Source organism: Aphelocoma coerulescens, chromosome 1A (assembly GCF_041296385.1).
Source record: "Aphelocoma coerulescens isolate FSJ_1873_10779 chromosome 1A, UR_Acoe_1.0, whole genome shotgun sequence".
NCBI classification, from domain to species: domain Eukaryota; kingdom Metazoa; phylum Chordata; class Aves; order Passeriformes; family Corvidae; genus Aphelocoma; species Aphelocoma coerulescens.
This window is the reverse complement of record NC_091014.1, coordinates 77,994,005-78,008,050: the sequence shown is the minus strand read 5'-3', so window position 1 is coordinate 78,008,050 and position 14,046 is coordinate 77,994,005. Positions and strand designations below refer to the sequence as shown.

General features: G+C 43.3%; 1 protein-coding gene across 1 annotated transcript; it reads right to left on the bottom strand.

Moving 5' to 3' along the window:
- Positions 1-2,272: 2,272 nt before the first annotated feature.
- On the bottom strand, positions 2,273-13,379 carry ATP6V1E1 (ATPase H+ transporting V1 subunit E1). The gene is made up of 9 exons (XM_069003645.1): positions 13,249-13,379; positions 9,725-9,790; positions 8,719-8,828; positions 8,170-8,236; positions 6,263-6,352; positions 4,902-4,970; positions 4,424-4,518; positions 3,478-3,565; positions 2,273-2,892 (listed from the first exon to the last, which is right to left on the bottom strand). The coding sequence occupies exons 1-9, from the start codon at positions 13,279-13,281 to the stop codon at positions 2,830-2,832; spliced, it is 681 nt and encodes a 226-aa protein (XP_068859746.1). The 5' UTR covers positions 13,282-13,379; the 3' UTR covers positions 2,273-2,829.
- Positions 13,380-14,046: the final 667 nt, after the last annotated feature.

The window sequence follows — 14,046 nt, the reverse complement described above, 5'->3', positions numbered from 1 at the left end:
TCTGCCAGCTTCTGGGTGTTTTTTTCCAGGCTTTCTCTCTTCTTGACTCTTGCATGCACTTCCAGGGATCTTTCATACAGCCTGATATCCCTGATTAATGTTAATACCCTTCGGTGTGAAAACCACCTTCTAAAACAGGGTTGTGATTCAGGTGTGCAGGAACATTTCAAGTCCTCTGGTGACCACTTAGTGTCAAGCCTGCTCTTAAATTTTCCATTGCCAGCTCTGCAGAACAAGTGCAATATTATCCATTTCCCTGACTCCTTTTCCATTAGACTGAACCATCTCACTGTTAATCTGCAGTGCTGGCCTCTCCCATCACAACTTCGCAGAGAATTTTTTTCCTGATTTAATGCCCCCTTTGTTCCCTGTATTTGTCCAGTTTCTTAATGTGCTGATCTGGCTTTGGGCTTGTTTACTGTGCCCAAACTGGAAAATTATGCATGCTTATACAAAGATGAATAAAGATCAATATTCTCATTGATTTGCCCGAGGTCATGAGGCTACGTTCAGCAGTACAGTTCAACTTACACAAGTGTGCTGCAACAATGCTCCAGTAGGAACTCTGAAATCCTCCTGAAATGCTGCTTTTGCTTCACATTTGACTTTCAAAAATCTGTGTACAAACACTGAAGGAAGTTTGGGTGAAGATGTAACATGGTTGCTAACTACACTAGGTACACCTGGATGGGATATCCCATTTTCCTCTGCCTCTCCAAGGTAAAAAACTTGGTAACAGTTCCTATTACCTGGAATAAAGGACCAGGGTGTTTCAGATAATGCCTCAGTCAGCTTGGGGGAGAGCTGTAGGGGGTACAGTCCCACAAGTCCTGGATTTCAGCTGTGATGAACTTAAAGCTCAGGCCCTTTGTTAATGACCTGCTTTGAATCACTGCTGTCATTGACTGACACTGAACACATTCTGGACAACACCAATTTTTGAATGCAAGTGTAACAAGTTTCTTCCTCTTTCCTGGGCAGGAAGATACAAAACTAACAGAGAAAAGTAAACAGTAAATAACACCAACATGTTCCAGTGTGAGAATCACAGTCAAGCACTAAGCTAGTTATTATTTTGCTTTTCAAAAGTATGCGAGACCTGGATTTGTGAAAGTCTTGCTACCTTCATGAAAAAACAGACTATCAGATCCTGTACAAAGCATCTCCTTTTGTCACAGACAAGCATCTGCAGATAGAGCTGGATGAAAGCATCAGAAAGGACCAAAACAAATCTGCTTCACAAAGTCTCTTTGGACCAAGAAACAACACAGCTAAGCAAGCCCATGCACAGGCTTATCCTTCACTATGTGTGTCACGAAACCAGAGCCCAGCACTTAGGAAGCTGGATCAGTGACTGTTGCAAAGAAAAACCTGTAACAAGTATCCAAAATCTAGAAAGGGGGACTTTAATCCAGATACACTTATTGCCCCATCACAGAAGCATGTGCTGAAAAGCAAAGCACTAAAGGAATAAATACCATAACTATGTGGAAAAAACCCAAGAACTGGCACCTAAATGCAACAGGGAAGAGCAGTAAAACCAAAAAACCCAACCTTGCTAAATAATCTTATTTCCTAAGAGCAAATTTAAAGCATTTCTTCCAGACACAGATTAAATAAGCTTGGAATCAGGATTTTCTTAGCAGTCAATCTCCATTTGAGAGAAGTGAGGCAGTAAAAGGCTTATCTAGTGTTTGGAGTCTACTTTACATGAGGGAACACAGGCCTCGTGTAAAGTAGGGGCCTCAGGTTAAAAACACTGCATAAAGCAGTGCTGCTTGGCAGGTGCTCTTTGTGGCACTCTGTAAAACTCCTACCATTCCTGATTCACTGCAATACTTAGAGAGATGATTTCAAAACATATTTAAGTAGTAATTAATCCGCTTCTGTTTCCACAAAAGAAGTCTCAGAACTGAGCATCAGGAAGACTCAGGGCATGGTTTGGATCTCCTGCACAGAAGCAACAAACTTGTGACTGGAAAGGGATTGTGTTTGTTTTATCTAAGTAGCACAGTTGTGTTACTGTAGTTGTCTCTTGTGACACAAGATTGAGGGAGCAGAACTACTGACCCATTTTTCAGGGAGAATGATGCTCCAGAATCCTGGAACCCTATTCAAAAGCCTTGCCTACAATCCAACATTATTCCAGCAAATAGCTTGACACTACTCCTTGCACTTGAATTCCAGCTTCACAGAACAGTTCATACACACAGCTCATGTAGGAAGTCCTTACACAAACAATCCCACTTTTCAAAGAGAAGTGACAAGGAACTCCATACACACACACATTTTATTTCAATAAATAGAGCTTTACAGGCTCAGGCTTCTTCTTTTTTTTTTAAATCACATATACAGAACAGGAAATGCCTGACCAAGTAACATTAATTAAACTACTAACCTTGGGAAGGAATTCATGCCCTCTATAACACTGAAGACCATAACTGAAAGGGGATTTGCCATCAGCAGCATAGTAATTTACTTCACAGATCAGACAACTTGAGAGACATGTGGCCAAAGCAAACAGAGTGACCCTAAATGGACCACTTGTCTTTATATAGAGTCACAACAGTGTAAGGAAAGCCAAGAGCCCAAGTGCCTCCATTTTCTAGTGCCACTTCTGGATGAATATGTATGTCTTCACATCCTTTGAGCAATGCATTCTAACCACAAGTAGAGAGGCTAAGCACAGCAGGTATGCAAAATTATTCGATTGAAGAACAGATACTGGATGACACAGTAATGTTAAATTTCAAGATTTTAAATTAGCAGATGCTTTTGCATCCCCTTCAGTATGGCAGTGGAACAGATCCCACCTTCTCTCATAGAGGTTTAGTCCAAAAACTTCCTGTTGGCATTAGCACCAAAGAGAGCCACTCTGATTTCTGGCATCATCTGTGGAGAAAGAGCACATCAGTTATGTGAAATGGGCAATAAAATGTTCTTCCTGCAGGCACTGTGGGATAGTTAGGTTGGCTTCAAAATTTACAAGTCAGTTCATCTGAGCTTTCTGAAGTCTTTCTCTGATCACACATTGCCTGCTACTCTATAAGACTGAAAGGACTGCCTGTACTGCAGCGTAAGAGATGCCAGAGCTAGGGTTTTTCTGCACTTGGGTGTAATTGGTCTCAGCCAAAGTTTGTACTCGAGCTAGCTTCAGTAATTCAAGGTAGCCTCAGCATTTCAGCATCTTGACTGCAGTGCAGTCATAACCAAGGCTTTCAGTATCATAATTTATAGAGCTTAAGCTTGATTAAGCTTAATTCAAAAGGGGTCATTCTGGGAAAGCCCCAGTTTTTTGCTGCACAAATAGTAGGTAATTTGCTTCTTTCCATTCAAAAATAACTTCCTACTTGTCATTCCCAATCAAATCTGATCCCATGCATTATTGTGACTGACACCTTGGAAACACAAGGATTTAATTACAAGAACAAACTAGTTAACTGTATTTTGTTTACCTTGGTTGTTGGAGAAACTCACCTGCTGGGCTACAAGGTCCAGCCGACTTTCCAGGGTATTGGAAACTTTAATTTTACCATCACTGTTGTAGATTTCAACACCTCCAGCACTAGAGATGGACAATTAAAAAAGAAATAATTCAGTGATATCCATGGGTCAGAGTCAGAATGTGGCAAAGATACCCCAAATGAGCATTTATAGGCAAGTCAGATACATGGGTAAGATTTCTCTTTGAAAAAAAAAAAAAAACAACCTTTTTGATCATGTGTTAATAGGAATCAGCACAAAGAGATCCAGTGAAGCAGCAGTGCAAAGCATCTTTGGAGTTACCAGAGACCACAGCTATGTGCAAGGGTCCTCATTAGCATGATCTAAATCTAAGTGGAGCTGTGCAATTTGTCCCTTCAAAACAGCTTCAGACTCTGTGTTATTAAGACAGCTGTCACATTTTGGAAAGTGAGGAAAAGTGCTAGAAGTATTGTTTGTTGGCCCATACATAAAGATGACAGAATACACAGCTTTGTATAAGGTGTCTCTATAATACCATATGGAAATAGAGCCTTGCAGAGAGAACAGACACAAACCCCATCAAGTGATTATCCTGCAGCACCTTATGACTCAATTTGCTCCATCTTGAGACAGAAAGCATGGCTACACCCATATTCTCTCCCCCTAAAAGATCAGTGGTTCAGCTCCTATGTACAGTTATTCCTACTTCAGTACTGTGAATCAGGCTGGAGATAGCACAAAACTTCTCCTGACATTTTTGATGGAGACAGTGCTTGTCTAGAGAAAACTGCAGAGTCTGTGTCTGATAAACACAAAGAAGTGCCAGTTCTGCAAGAACAGCAGCACCCATTTTGAGGACATTCCATACTTAATTTTCTGACACTGTTCTAATGTGAGCTGTGGCTTGAAAAGTTGCATTAAGTTAGTGCTCTGCATAAAACAATCCCATTTTCCTTACATATCTTCTGGCAGGAAGCTGTCTTGGTCAATATGAACATCCACATCCCTTTTTATGGCATTTTTGTAGATGGGAATGCTCTTCTGTACAGCAGTCTAGGACACAAGATGAAGCTCCAGTTAGCACTGACAAACGCTACTGCAGCACTCGGGTTTGATCACTCAATCACTTGTCCTAATAAAATGAAGGGATTGAGGCCTTTTTTTTTTTCTTAATTAAGCAAATGCATTTCAGTTTGGCTCTTGAGCCAAACCCAGTTATTATTCTTAATACAATAACAATGTCTAAAGTTTCCAAGGTAATCTCCAAGCAGGGAAATGATCCCCAACTTTGGAAGCACATTGTAGCTGCAACAGAAGTGCAACAAGCAAAGCTTGTTTTCCTGTCACACAGAGAGGGGGATCAGAGCAGCAAATATTTGCAGTCAGGTGTCAGCCTCTGTGAGCAGGGCACTGTCCAACTATTCCAGGTGTCTTACCTTAACCATGGGGAGATCCTGCTTCCTGCACCGAACAACTAATCTGGGCTCAAGCAGCTGGTAGAATCCCTGCAAGGAATAACCATTTCAGTTTCAGAAGTCAACATTTTAATTGTCAGAGTTACTTAACCCCAAGAAAGGAAAGAAGCTGATCAATTTGAAACCCAAGCCCCAGCAGCATCAGCCTCTTTTATTTAGTTCTTCACTCACAAGTTCACCTCCCGCAGACATTCTGAGAGGACAGCACCAATACTTGGGGAAGAGCTCAAATATGGATGATGTGCTTGGAACTCAAGTGCAACTAAACAAATGGAATCTCAGGACTGTGTTGGCCAGTTAATGTTCATGTACACATAAGGATCACTGCTGTCTAAGTAGACAGAGCATGCAACCAAGCTCTTGAAGACATGCAGCAGTTTCAGATGCCTGCTCTAACAACTCCTGCCTTGCAGTTCCTGTGGTAACACCTGAGACTAGAAGAGAACAAAGTAAGTTTAGTTCCAGTTTGAAGGGACCTACAATGATCATCTAGTCCAGCTGTGAGCACAGATCCCTCACTGAATCTAACATAACGAGCCAAGACAAGCATGACCAATTTCCAAGAACAGGAAAGGTTTGTTTGATGTACAGCAATACCAGGCCTGAGCGTGACAAAGAAACAACACCCAGTTGGAGGCACGAGCTGGTAGGAGACACTACTGAGCAAACTCTGCCACCCAAGTGTGGCAGGAGAGCAGGCTGGCTCCCGGCAGTTCACAGCAACAGGACCAATCTGTGCCAGAAGGAGGCACCAGAGCTCACAGGACTGACCTGGCAAATGCTTACTGGACTTTCAGCAGTTCATTTCTGGGGCTTGAGGATGTGCTTCTAGGCAAGCAAAGCTCTGGTTCCTGCTTTCTGTGCCTGCTTCTGTCACAGGCACATTCCATATTACAGTAAATTTGTCAGGGCTTGTTAAGACTCAAATGCCAAAAAGACTTTTAAAGGGGGTATCAACTGACCCGTGCATTTGGAGAAACAGCCTCTGCCAAAGGTGCATTTGATCCAACTGATTACTACAGGAGCTTAATGCACCCTAAAATGTGTATGTGCACATCTGCAATTATTCTTACAATGGAACTGCTGCTGGTGTACCAGGTTCTACACCTCAAAATAACCCACAACCTCTTCTGTTCTGTTCGGATTCTGTTCGGAATCCAAGACTCAAAGATATTGAAGTGAGGTTTAAAACTCAAGGATCACCCAGCAGCATTTGATCCATACTCCAATACAAGTGTAACTTCCAGTGGGCTATTTCTGACAAGAGAAACGTAGGGGGTTAGGGCAGCAATGATCCATTTTTTTACCATTTAAATATTTACCTGTAGAACTAGTCCATCCAGCAGTGTCTGGTACCTGGCAGTATCCTTCACCACCTTGGCAAGTCTCTGCTTGGCCTCATTCAGCAAATCCTACATTCAGAAGAAATCAGATCAGCAGAGCCCATCTGTTTGGCATTTGGTTTCATGCCTACCAACTTTCTGTACTTCTATTATAGCTCTCACACCCTGCCAACACGTAAATGTACACTCCAGCTGGTGTTCATCCAAGCTAGACCTCCCTCTCTGTGCATGGCACACTATCCCTGCCCAACACTTCTCTTCTTCCTGCCCTGAGCTGAACTCATTAGAACCTGACAATAATTCCTTTTGTGTGAAAAAGGGAGAGCTCAGTAGCAAAGGGATGGTACTTAGAATGTTAAGTGAGATAACCTAAATATGTAGTAAATGATTGCTTAATGTAAAATAATATGGTTGTCCAAATATATTTTTTCAGCTTTATGGTTGAGCAAAGAAGTCTAATCTATTTTTCCACCAAATAATATTCAGGTTAGGTATTCTTTAATTCTAAGTAAATGCAAGTCAAAAATTAAAAGAGAGAGCTTACTTTTAAGTAGCTATCTTGATTATCTTTACTCAGCAAATCACTTTTGGATGGCATTGAATTTTAAAGAAAAATTTAAAGACCTTTGAGTCAACTCAATGCTCCTACAATTCAGCCATCAGAAATACTTCAGATACAGAAACTCTATGACTTGGTATAAACCTTTCTTTCCTGTCCTACCTCATGGTGTTTAGAGAAAGAGTGCACAGTAACACAATGAGTATAAGGACATAAAACTATCACAATTTACTGTCATGGTCAAACCTAGTTATTCTGTCCTCCCTAGAGTAACACTGCATTTCTGGAACTGCTCATCTCTCTTCATCAAAGAAGCCAAAGATCTGATAAGGGAAGAAAGAGTGAGCAGCATGTGACTTTAAATGTCTTAAAATGAGGAAGAGTGTTTAGAATTACTCAGAAGCATGAGGTTGAGTCAGCAGATAAATGAGGAAGAGACTACCCAGCAGAGACTATCACAACAGAGTTAGCTCTTGAGCCACCCACCTTCCTCCTCTCTGGAAATACAATCTAAAGTTTGAAACTCGGTTTAAAGAGTCAATAAACTGATGATTTTCTTCCGCTCACTCCTCTTTTTCATGGTAGCATCAACCTGAACATTTACCCCATCTTTTATTTTTGACTTCCACGGGTCTCTCAAGCTTTTCCAACGGCTCAACAGCCCCATCTAGCAGAACATGGAACACCCAAACTGGTGGGAGAGCACAGCAAACCTGCTCACTGCTCAGTGAGCAGAATGGGGACACACTGCACATGGGGAGAGAGAGATAAACACAGGAAACCCAAACCAAGCCTGAACGTAGCCTGCTCTGATGAATGATTGATTGCTCACCCTCTATGTCAACACCACATGGGTCCCTACCAGAACAAGAAGCAAACCTTTTCATGTACTATGGGCCACTGAAGGACACAAAAAATCCCAGCTGGTGGTGTCTTAAGCCTCCTTGCTTATGCCATGCTGGGTTTTTCACATAAACGTAGCTTCAGGCAAACAGAATTTCAAAGTTCTACCAACTGTGCAAGAGACAGTTCCTGCTCTTTAAAGAAACAAGCTACTGTGCAAATGACAGATACAACACTGCCTGCAATGTTCCTGGCAGACCAATGTTTTTCCCTAAACCAGCAGGTAATGGAAACTGTGCAAATAAGGAGATTAGCAAAGATGGACTGAATCCCCAAGGCCTTTTCAGAGCAGCTTGGGAAGCCATTTTCGTATGTTGAAGCAAATGTCAGTCAATCAAAAATCATGTTTTCTTTAGAGAATGGTTGCATTTCCTAACATATGGCAGGAACAGAGACTCAGTGTGTTTACTTCAGAGATACTCACTGCAATAAGGTCATCCCTTGCCTTGAGGACCTTCAGCCTTGCTTGATTCATCAGGTTGGACATCTGACTGCAAGTTGCATGATAAAGTTGAATCAATCCAACAGCCTTTGACAGAAGAACTGTAACATTTAACTGCACGCTTTGCATTTAAAGATAACAATCCTACAACACTGAATAACGAGGTCTGTCAACCTGTTTGAATCTGTTTCTGAACTTGCACAAGAGATTAAACTGCAGAACCCCTTTCTTCAGTGAAGACCCACCCAAATTAAACGTGACATGATCATTTGTTCCAGGGTAACAGACCAGGGCAGAGTTCTAGACATTAACTACATAAAGAAATAGGAAGGTTTCTTTCATCACACTAAGTTACACTATTGTGGCTCAGCTTCGATAATTTCTCCCCAGAAAAAAATAGAAGCTCATAATTAGAACTAAACATGTTGTCTACAATTTGCCTGTTTGCAAGGGAAGAAGAATTTTGTATAAAATTAGCAACAAAACGTGAGCTCAGGCTCTGAAGTCAGCCATCTAACCCAAGAAACTTACATTTTCTTTTGCTGTTCAATTTGCTTCTCCTTCTTTTCATAATACTCCATGATTTTCAGCCTCTGTGTCTGAACAAGGCGACCCTTCTCAATGTTGAATTCTTCTTCTGCCTACAGTAAAAATTAAATAACTGAAGTGGAAATTGATTCCTTGGGCTGAAAAAAACAGAATCAAAATGTAACAGAGCACATTCACAGACAAGATAGGATGATACAATTTACGGTTCCATATAAAAACCCTTCACCTCTTTAAGTAATTCCTACATAAGGAGAATGACAGCACAGCTGTTCCTTTTTTTTGTAAAGCCTCACCAGACAGCATGTAAAAACATGGACAACTCTCCTACTTATGCCTGAGAATCCAATGTCAACTTCTGAATTCTGTTTGCAGATCTTCAGGAATACCTGCTTTAGTACTGATTAAATATTTGTGTAAATCAAAATGTTTAAGGGAGATTAAATATTATTAGCAACACATATGCTGGGTCCAATACCAACAAGGCATTTCAGCAGTGGTATAATGCAGATTGTTAGGACTGAAAAGCACCATTAATCCTTCTTTAGTAAACATCTATACTCTATCACCAGGTTAATCTTAAACCCAGTCTCTCATGGCTTAACCTAAGTGAAGAATTGTGCAAGCAATTCAACTCATGCCTTAAATACTAATTTAGTGGGGGAAGGTGTTCTACTTAATCCAACTGAGTCACGTTACCACTCAGCTCTCCTGATTGCTTAAAACAAAGAAGTGAACTTTGATATGAATAAATTTATATTCAAGAACCACCAAAACTTTGACCAAAAGCAGCTCTGAGTCGTTTTTATTTGTCAAAAGCTAAGAAATGCTAACTTCATTTGGTACATCACTTTTTGCTAAGTAGTAACTGAACAGAAATCAGCTGTAGCTTACAAAGGTGCTCTAGTTCTGCTCTGACTTCAACTTTCAAAACAGGACGTGGGATGCAGTTTTCCTTCTGCACTTACTGACAGTGAACTTCCATTTTTACCTTTGCATCTATTTCTTCAGCCTTTTCATTGGCTTCCTGCTCAATGAAAGCCATCATGTGCTTGATCTGTACAAGAGAGAGGAAAGAAAATATTTTCTGTAGGAAAGGACATTGACTAGAAGAAGTAGGTGTATATATATCCTCATCTGTACATCCTCCACATCCATTTACTAATTCATAAAATATTGTCTGCCAAGGAAATTTAATTGAGCATAAACACTAAAGAGTCAGTTCATCTTGACATATATTATAAGAAATTATTTTCCCCAATAATTCTATATAATGCTGTTTCACTGGCTGCCATTAGAAGAATGCACTTCAGGTATGCAACTATAAAAAAAACCCAAAACAAACCAATCACCCCAAAGATAAATTTGTATAAATGTGAGGCTGGGTATTTTCATTCTTCATTAATGAGACCAACTTTTTCAAAACCCCTGGGTGTATTAAAAAAACCTCTCCTAGACTTCAAAGATCCTCACACAGCAAAATTAGTCTGTTTGTTATGACATTTACATGCAACATAAAGATTAACACAGATGGCATCTGATGAACCTGGCCCTTCCACAGGTGAACGGTGAAGCAAAGCAAAGGGCTCCTGACCACTCTGGTCAGATTTGTACAGCCAGAAGTTCCTTGGAGCACCAGAGACACTCACCTTGAAAAACTGTAATAAATCCTGTAAAGGCTTATAAGGTCAGTTTGGAGGGGCTGGGGATGGAGACAGTGGCAGCAGTGCTCCGTGACCCACACCACATGACCAGTGTCACATGCTGCTTCAGAGCCCCACAGGCACCAATAAGTTCTACTTGAAAAACATTCCTGAAGCCACCTCAAAGCACTACAAAGCCCAGGTCCAGCAGCTTAAAGACCAGGAAAGCAATTAGACCAAGTTCTGATCATCCATCACATGCCTTTCTGTGACCAGACCTCAGTTCAGGTTCCCATTTGGGGCAGATTGGAAGGGCTCATTCCCAGCCAAACTGCAGTTGGGATGAAGTACAGACACTTCCATGGCCAGATGGAGAAGACCATAAAAACCTACTGACTTTTTGCTTGCACTTAGCAATGAGATACATTTTGCAGAAAATCCAGTCTGAATAAACTCACACAAAAGACTCTGTTTATAGAATCTCATGTTAAAATTATACGTTTTAAAGAGATTAGAAAGGTGCCAAGGTGAAAACTGAGCCAATGTGCAGAACAGCACTGAGCCCATAGAGATGAAAAAACAGAAGTGAAGAGACAAGTGGAAGATTTTAAACACATGTTAACACAGTGGAAGAAGTGAACAGTAATATCTACATCCTCAAAATCAAATCAGCAGGTTTTCTTTTAATTCATGTCTGCAAAGACTCTCAAGTGCATGCCTATCTACAGCATCAGCTTCCTACCCTGCACTTCAGAAAGGGCAAGAGAGGCATATATAAAAAGGATATTATTTTGCTCAACAGCCTATTGTTGAAGAAGACTGGGAACTAAGCAGCCTTTACATTACTGAGTCACTTCCTCCCGTGTGGTCTGGTTTCTGAATTTTGGAAAAGCACTTCCGGGTGTTCAGGAAACATCCTCTGCATAAAGAAAAGGAATGAGATGGAAGCAAGCTAATAAAGAATCCACTTCTCCTACACTGATAAGACTGGACAGCGTTGCTTCCTTCAAAAGCTGCTGTACTGAAATCCCTTTTTGCTTTTTATAGAAATGAAGAGAGATCCAAAGTGAGAGTTTCACATCTATAAGTAGGTTTAGTTTTAATACTAATACTGACAAAAATGTACTTAGAAATGAGAGATTAATTTTAAAGCAATACTTCCTATAGAAAAGAAGAAGGGGTTTTCCCATCAGGAGCAGCGTGATTATGCTTTCCAAGGGAAATTCTAGATGTTAGATGGGCTTTAGAAGTGACCAGGTGGAACAACATATTAAACACCTTTAACAGAATAACAAAGCGAGTCTGCCAATGGGAAAAAGTCTCAATCGGAGATGATTTTCAAAGTGAAAATTATTGGAAGTACAGTGGCAAGTAGTTACAAGGACCAGCTGGCAAGTTCATGCCAGACTCATATACATGAAGGACTGCCACCACCAGCACTCTCCTTTCCAGTTAACAGGATCACCCTGGGCTCAGGAGTGAAAAGCAATGACAGGAATGCTGCAGATGTGAAAAGCTATTAGTATTACATGCTTAGTACATCGCCAGAGCCTGAACTAACCTTTGAAGTTCAGGTCCATTCTGGCTGAGCAAGACCACCCTAATGTCAGCTTTATTTCTATTATGTTCATGGAAGAGGCAGGAAAAAGCAAACGAGCTTTGCAGATAAAAGGAAAACAACGTAATGTTACAATTCTCCTTCTGGAGAAAGGCAAGCTACCAATTTTACTTTCATTGTGGTGCTTCCTTGCCAAGAGACAATGTTTACTGAATGAGAAAGTGAGACATGAGTACTTGTGATGCAGAGGACAAAGGGAACTTGCCTGATCTGCTCATCACCTGCAGGAAGCTGCCCAGAGCAGTGCTGACTGGATCCCTGCAGCCTTTAACACCACACACCATCTCCAACCCAGCTGAAAGCAGCTTTTTTAGGTGAGGGCAGTGTTTACTGTCAACAGGGACAGGGTGTCGTGCCTCTGGAGGAGTGTCCACAGCCAGACTTCACGGCTGGAAGTTTCCATTGCAAGCCAACCCCAGGCTGCACCACTCTGCTTAGGAAACAGACCTAAGAATGCCGAGCAGCCCACCCAAATGCTAAGGTACAGCTAACTGCAGGTAGCACAGCTACAAGGAAAAAGAGATGAGAAATCCTTAGGGAACCATAGAATCATTAAGGCTGGAAGAGACCTTCAAGATCGCCCAGTGCAACCATCAGCGTAGCACTACCACTGTAACCTTTAAACCACCAAACCACATCGGATCCAGACACCTCCTAAACACCTCCAGGGATGCTGACTCCACCACCTCCCTGGGCAACCTATTCCAGCGCCTGACCACCCTAACAGTGACCATTTTTTTTTTTTCTAATATCTGATGTGAATCTCTCCTGTCTCAGCTTAAGGCCACTTCCTCTGGTTCTCCCACTGCAGGCATGGAAGAAGAGACTGGCCCTCACCTCTAACCATCTACCACAGCAACATGGAAGAACACAGTACTCGCCTAAGGCTGTGCATTTACCTGCCTTGAGGTGCAATTAGACACTGCAGATAGCACTCAGCCTGCTCATGAACCCCTTCGTTATAAGCTGGCGTAACATGTCACCAAAATGCCACAAGGAAGTTCTCGGGTGAGGCCCATCCACCCCGACAGAGGAAAAACCACTTTGTCCGGAGACTCCTCTTTCCCAGCCAAGATCCTTCCCCCTCACCACCGATCCTCCCTTCCCACGGGAGCGCCCAGATCCCCGGGGCAGAGCAGCAGACCCGGGCCAAGCTCTGCACTGCGGGCCCCACCTCGGTGGGCCCCACCTCGGTAAGCCCCGCTCCCCACGGCCCTTCAGGGGCTCCGCTCGGGCCGGGGCGCGCGGCCCTACCTGCTTCTGCACGTCGGCATCGCTGAGCGCCATGGCTGCGGCGGTGACAGCGGCGGTGACAGCGGCGGTGACAGTGGCGGTGACAGTGGCGGTGGCAGCCGCAGGCCCGAGGAGACGCGCCCGGTGCCGTCGGTGCCCGCGAGGGGAATCAGATCCGGTTCGGGTCACGGCCGGGGCGGGGTCGTCGCAGGCCCCGCCCACTGAGCCTCCGGACCAATAGGAACGCGCAGAATACGTTACGTCACCCTGCGCTGTGTGGCGGGGCGGGTGCCGCGCGCGTCGCTCCCGCGGCCGGGAGGGGTCGGGAGGAGCGCGGACCCAGGGAGCGGCCAGGGACGGACCTTGGGGGTCATCCCGTCCGAGCCCTGCCCAGGCAGGGTCACCTGGAGCAGGTGACACAGGCACGCGTCCAGGTGGGTTTGGGATGTCTCCAGAGAGACTCCATGACCACCCTGGGCAGCGTTCCAGGGCTCTGCCACCCTCAGTGTAAAGTTCTGCGTGTTGAGGTGGAACTCCTCGTGTTTTAGTTTGTGTCCGCTGCTCCTCGTCCTGTCGCTGGGCACCACCAAAGAGAGGCTGGCACTTCTGCCTTGACACCTTTGAGATATTTGCATGCATTGATGAGCTCCCTCTCAGTCTTTTCTTCCCTGGACTGAACAGTCCCAGCTCCCGCAGACTCCCCTCGTATCAGAGACACTCCAGACCTCTCATCATCTTCGTGGCCTCCACTGGCCCCTCTGCAGTAGATCCAGTCTCTGTTGTACTGAGGAGACCAGAGCTGGGCACAATAACCTGTTG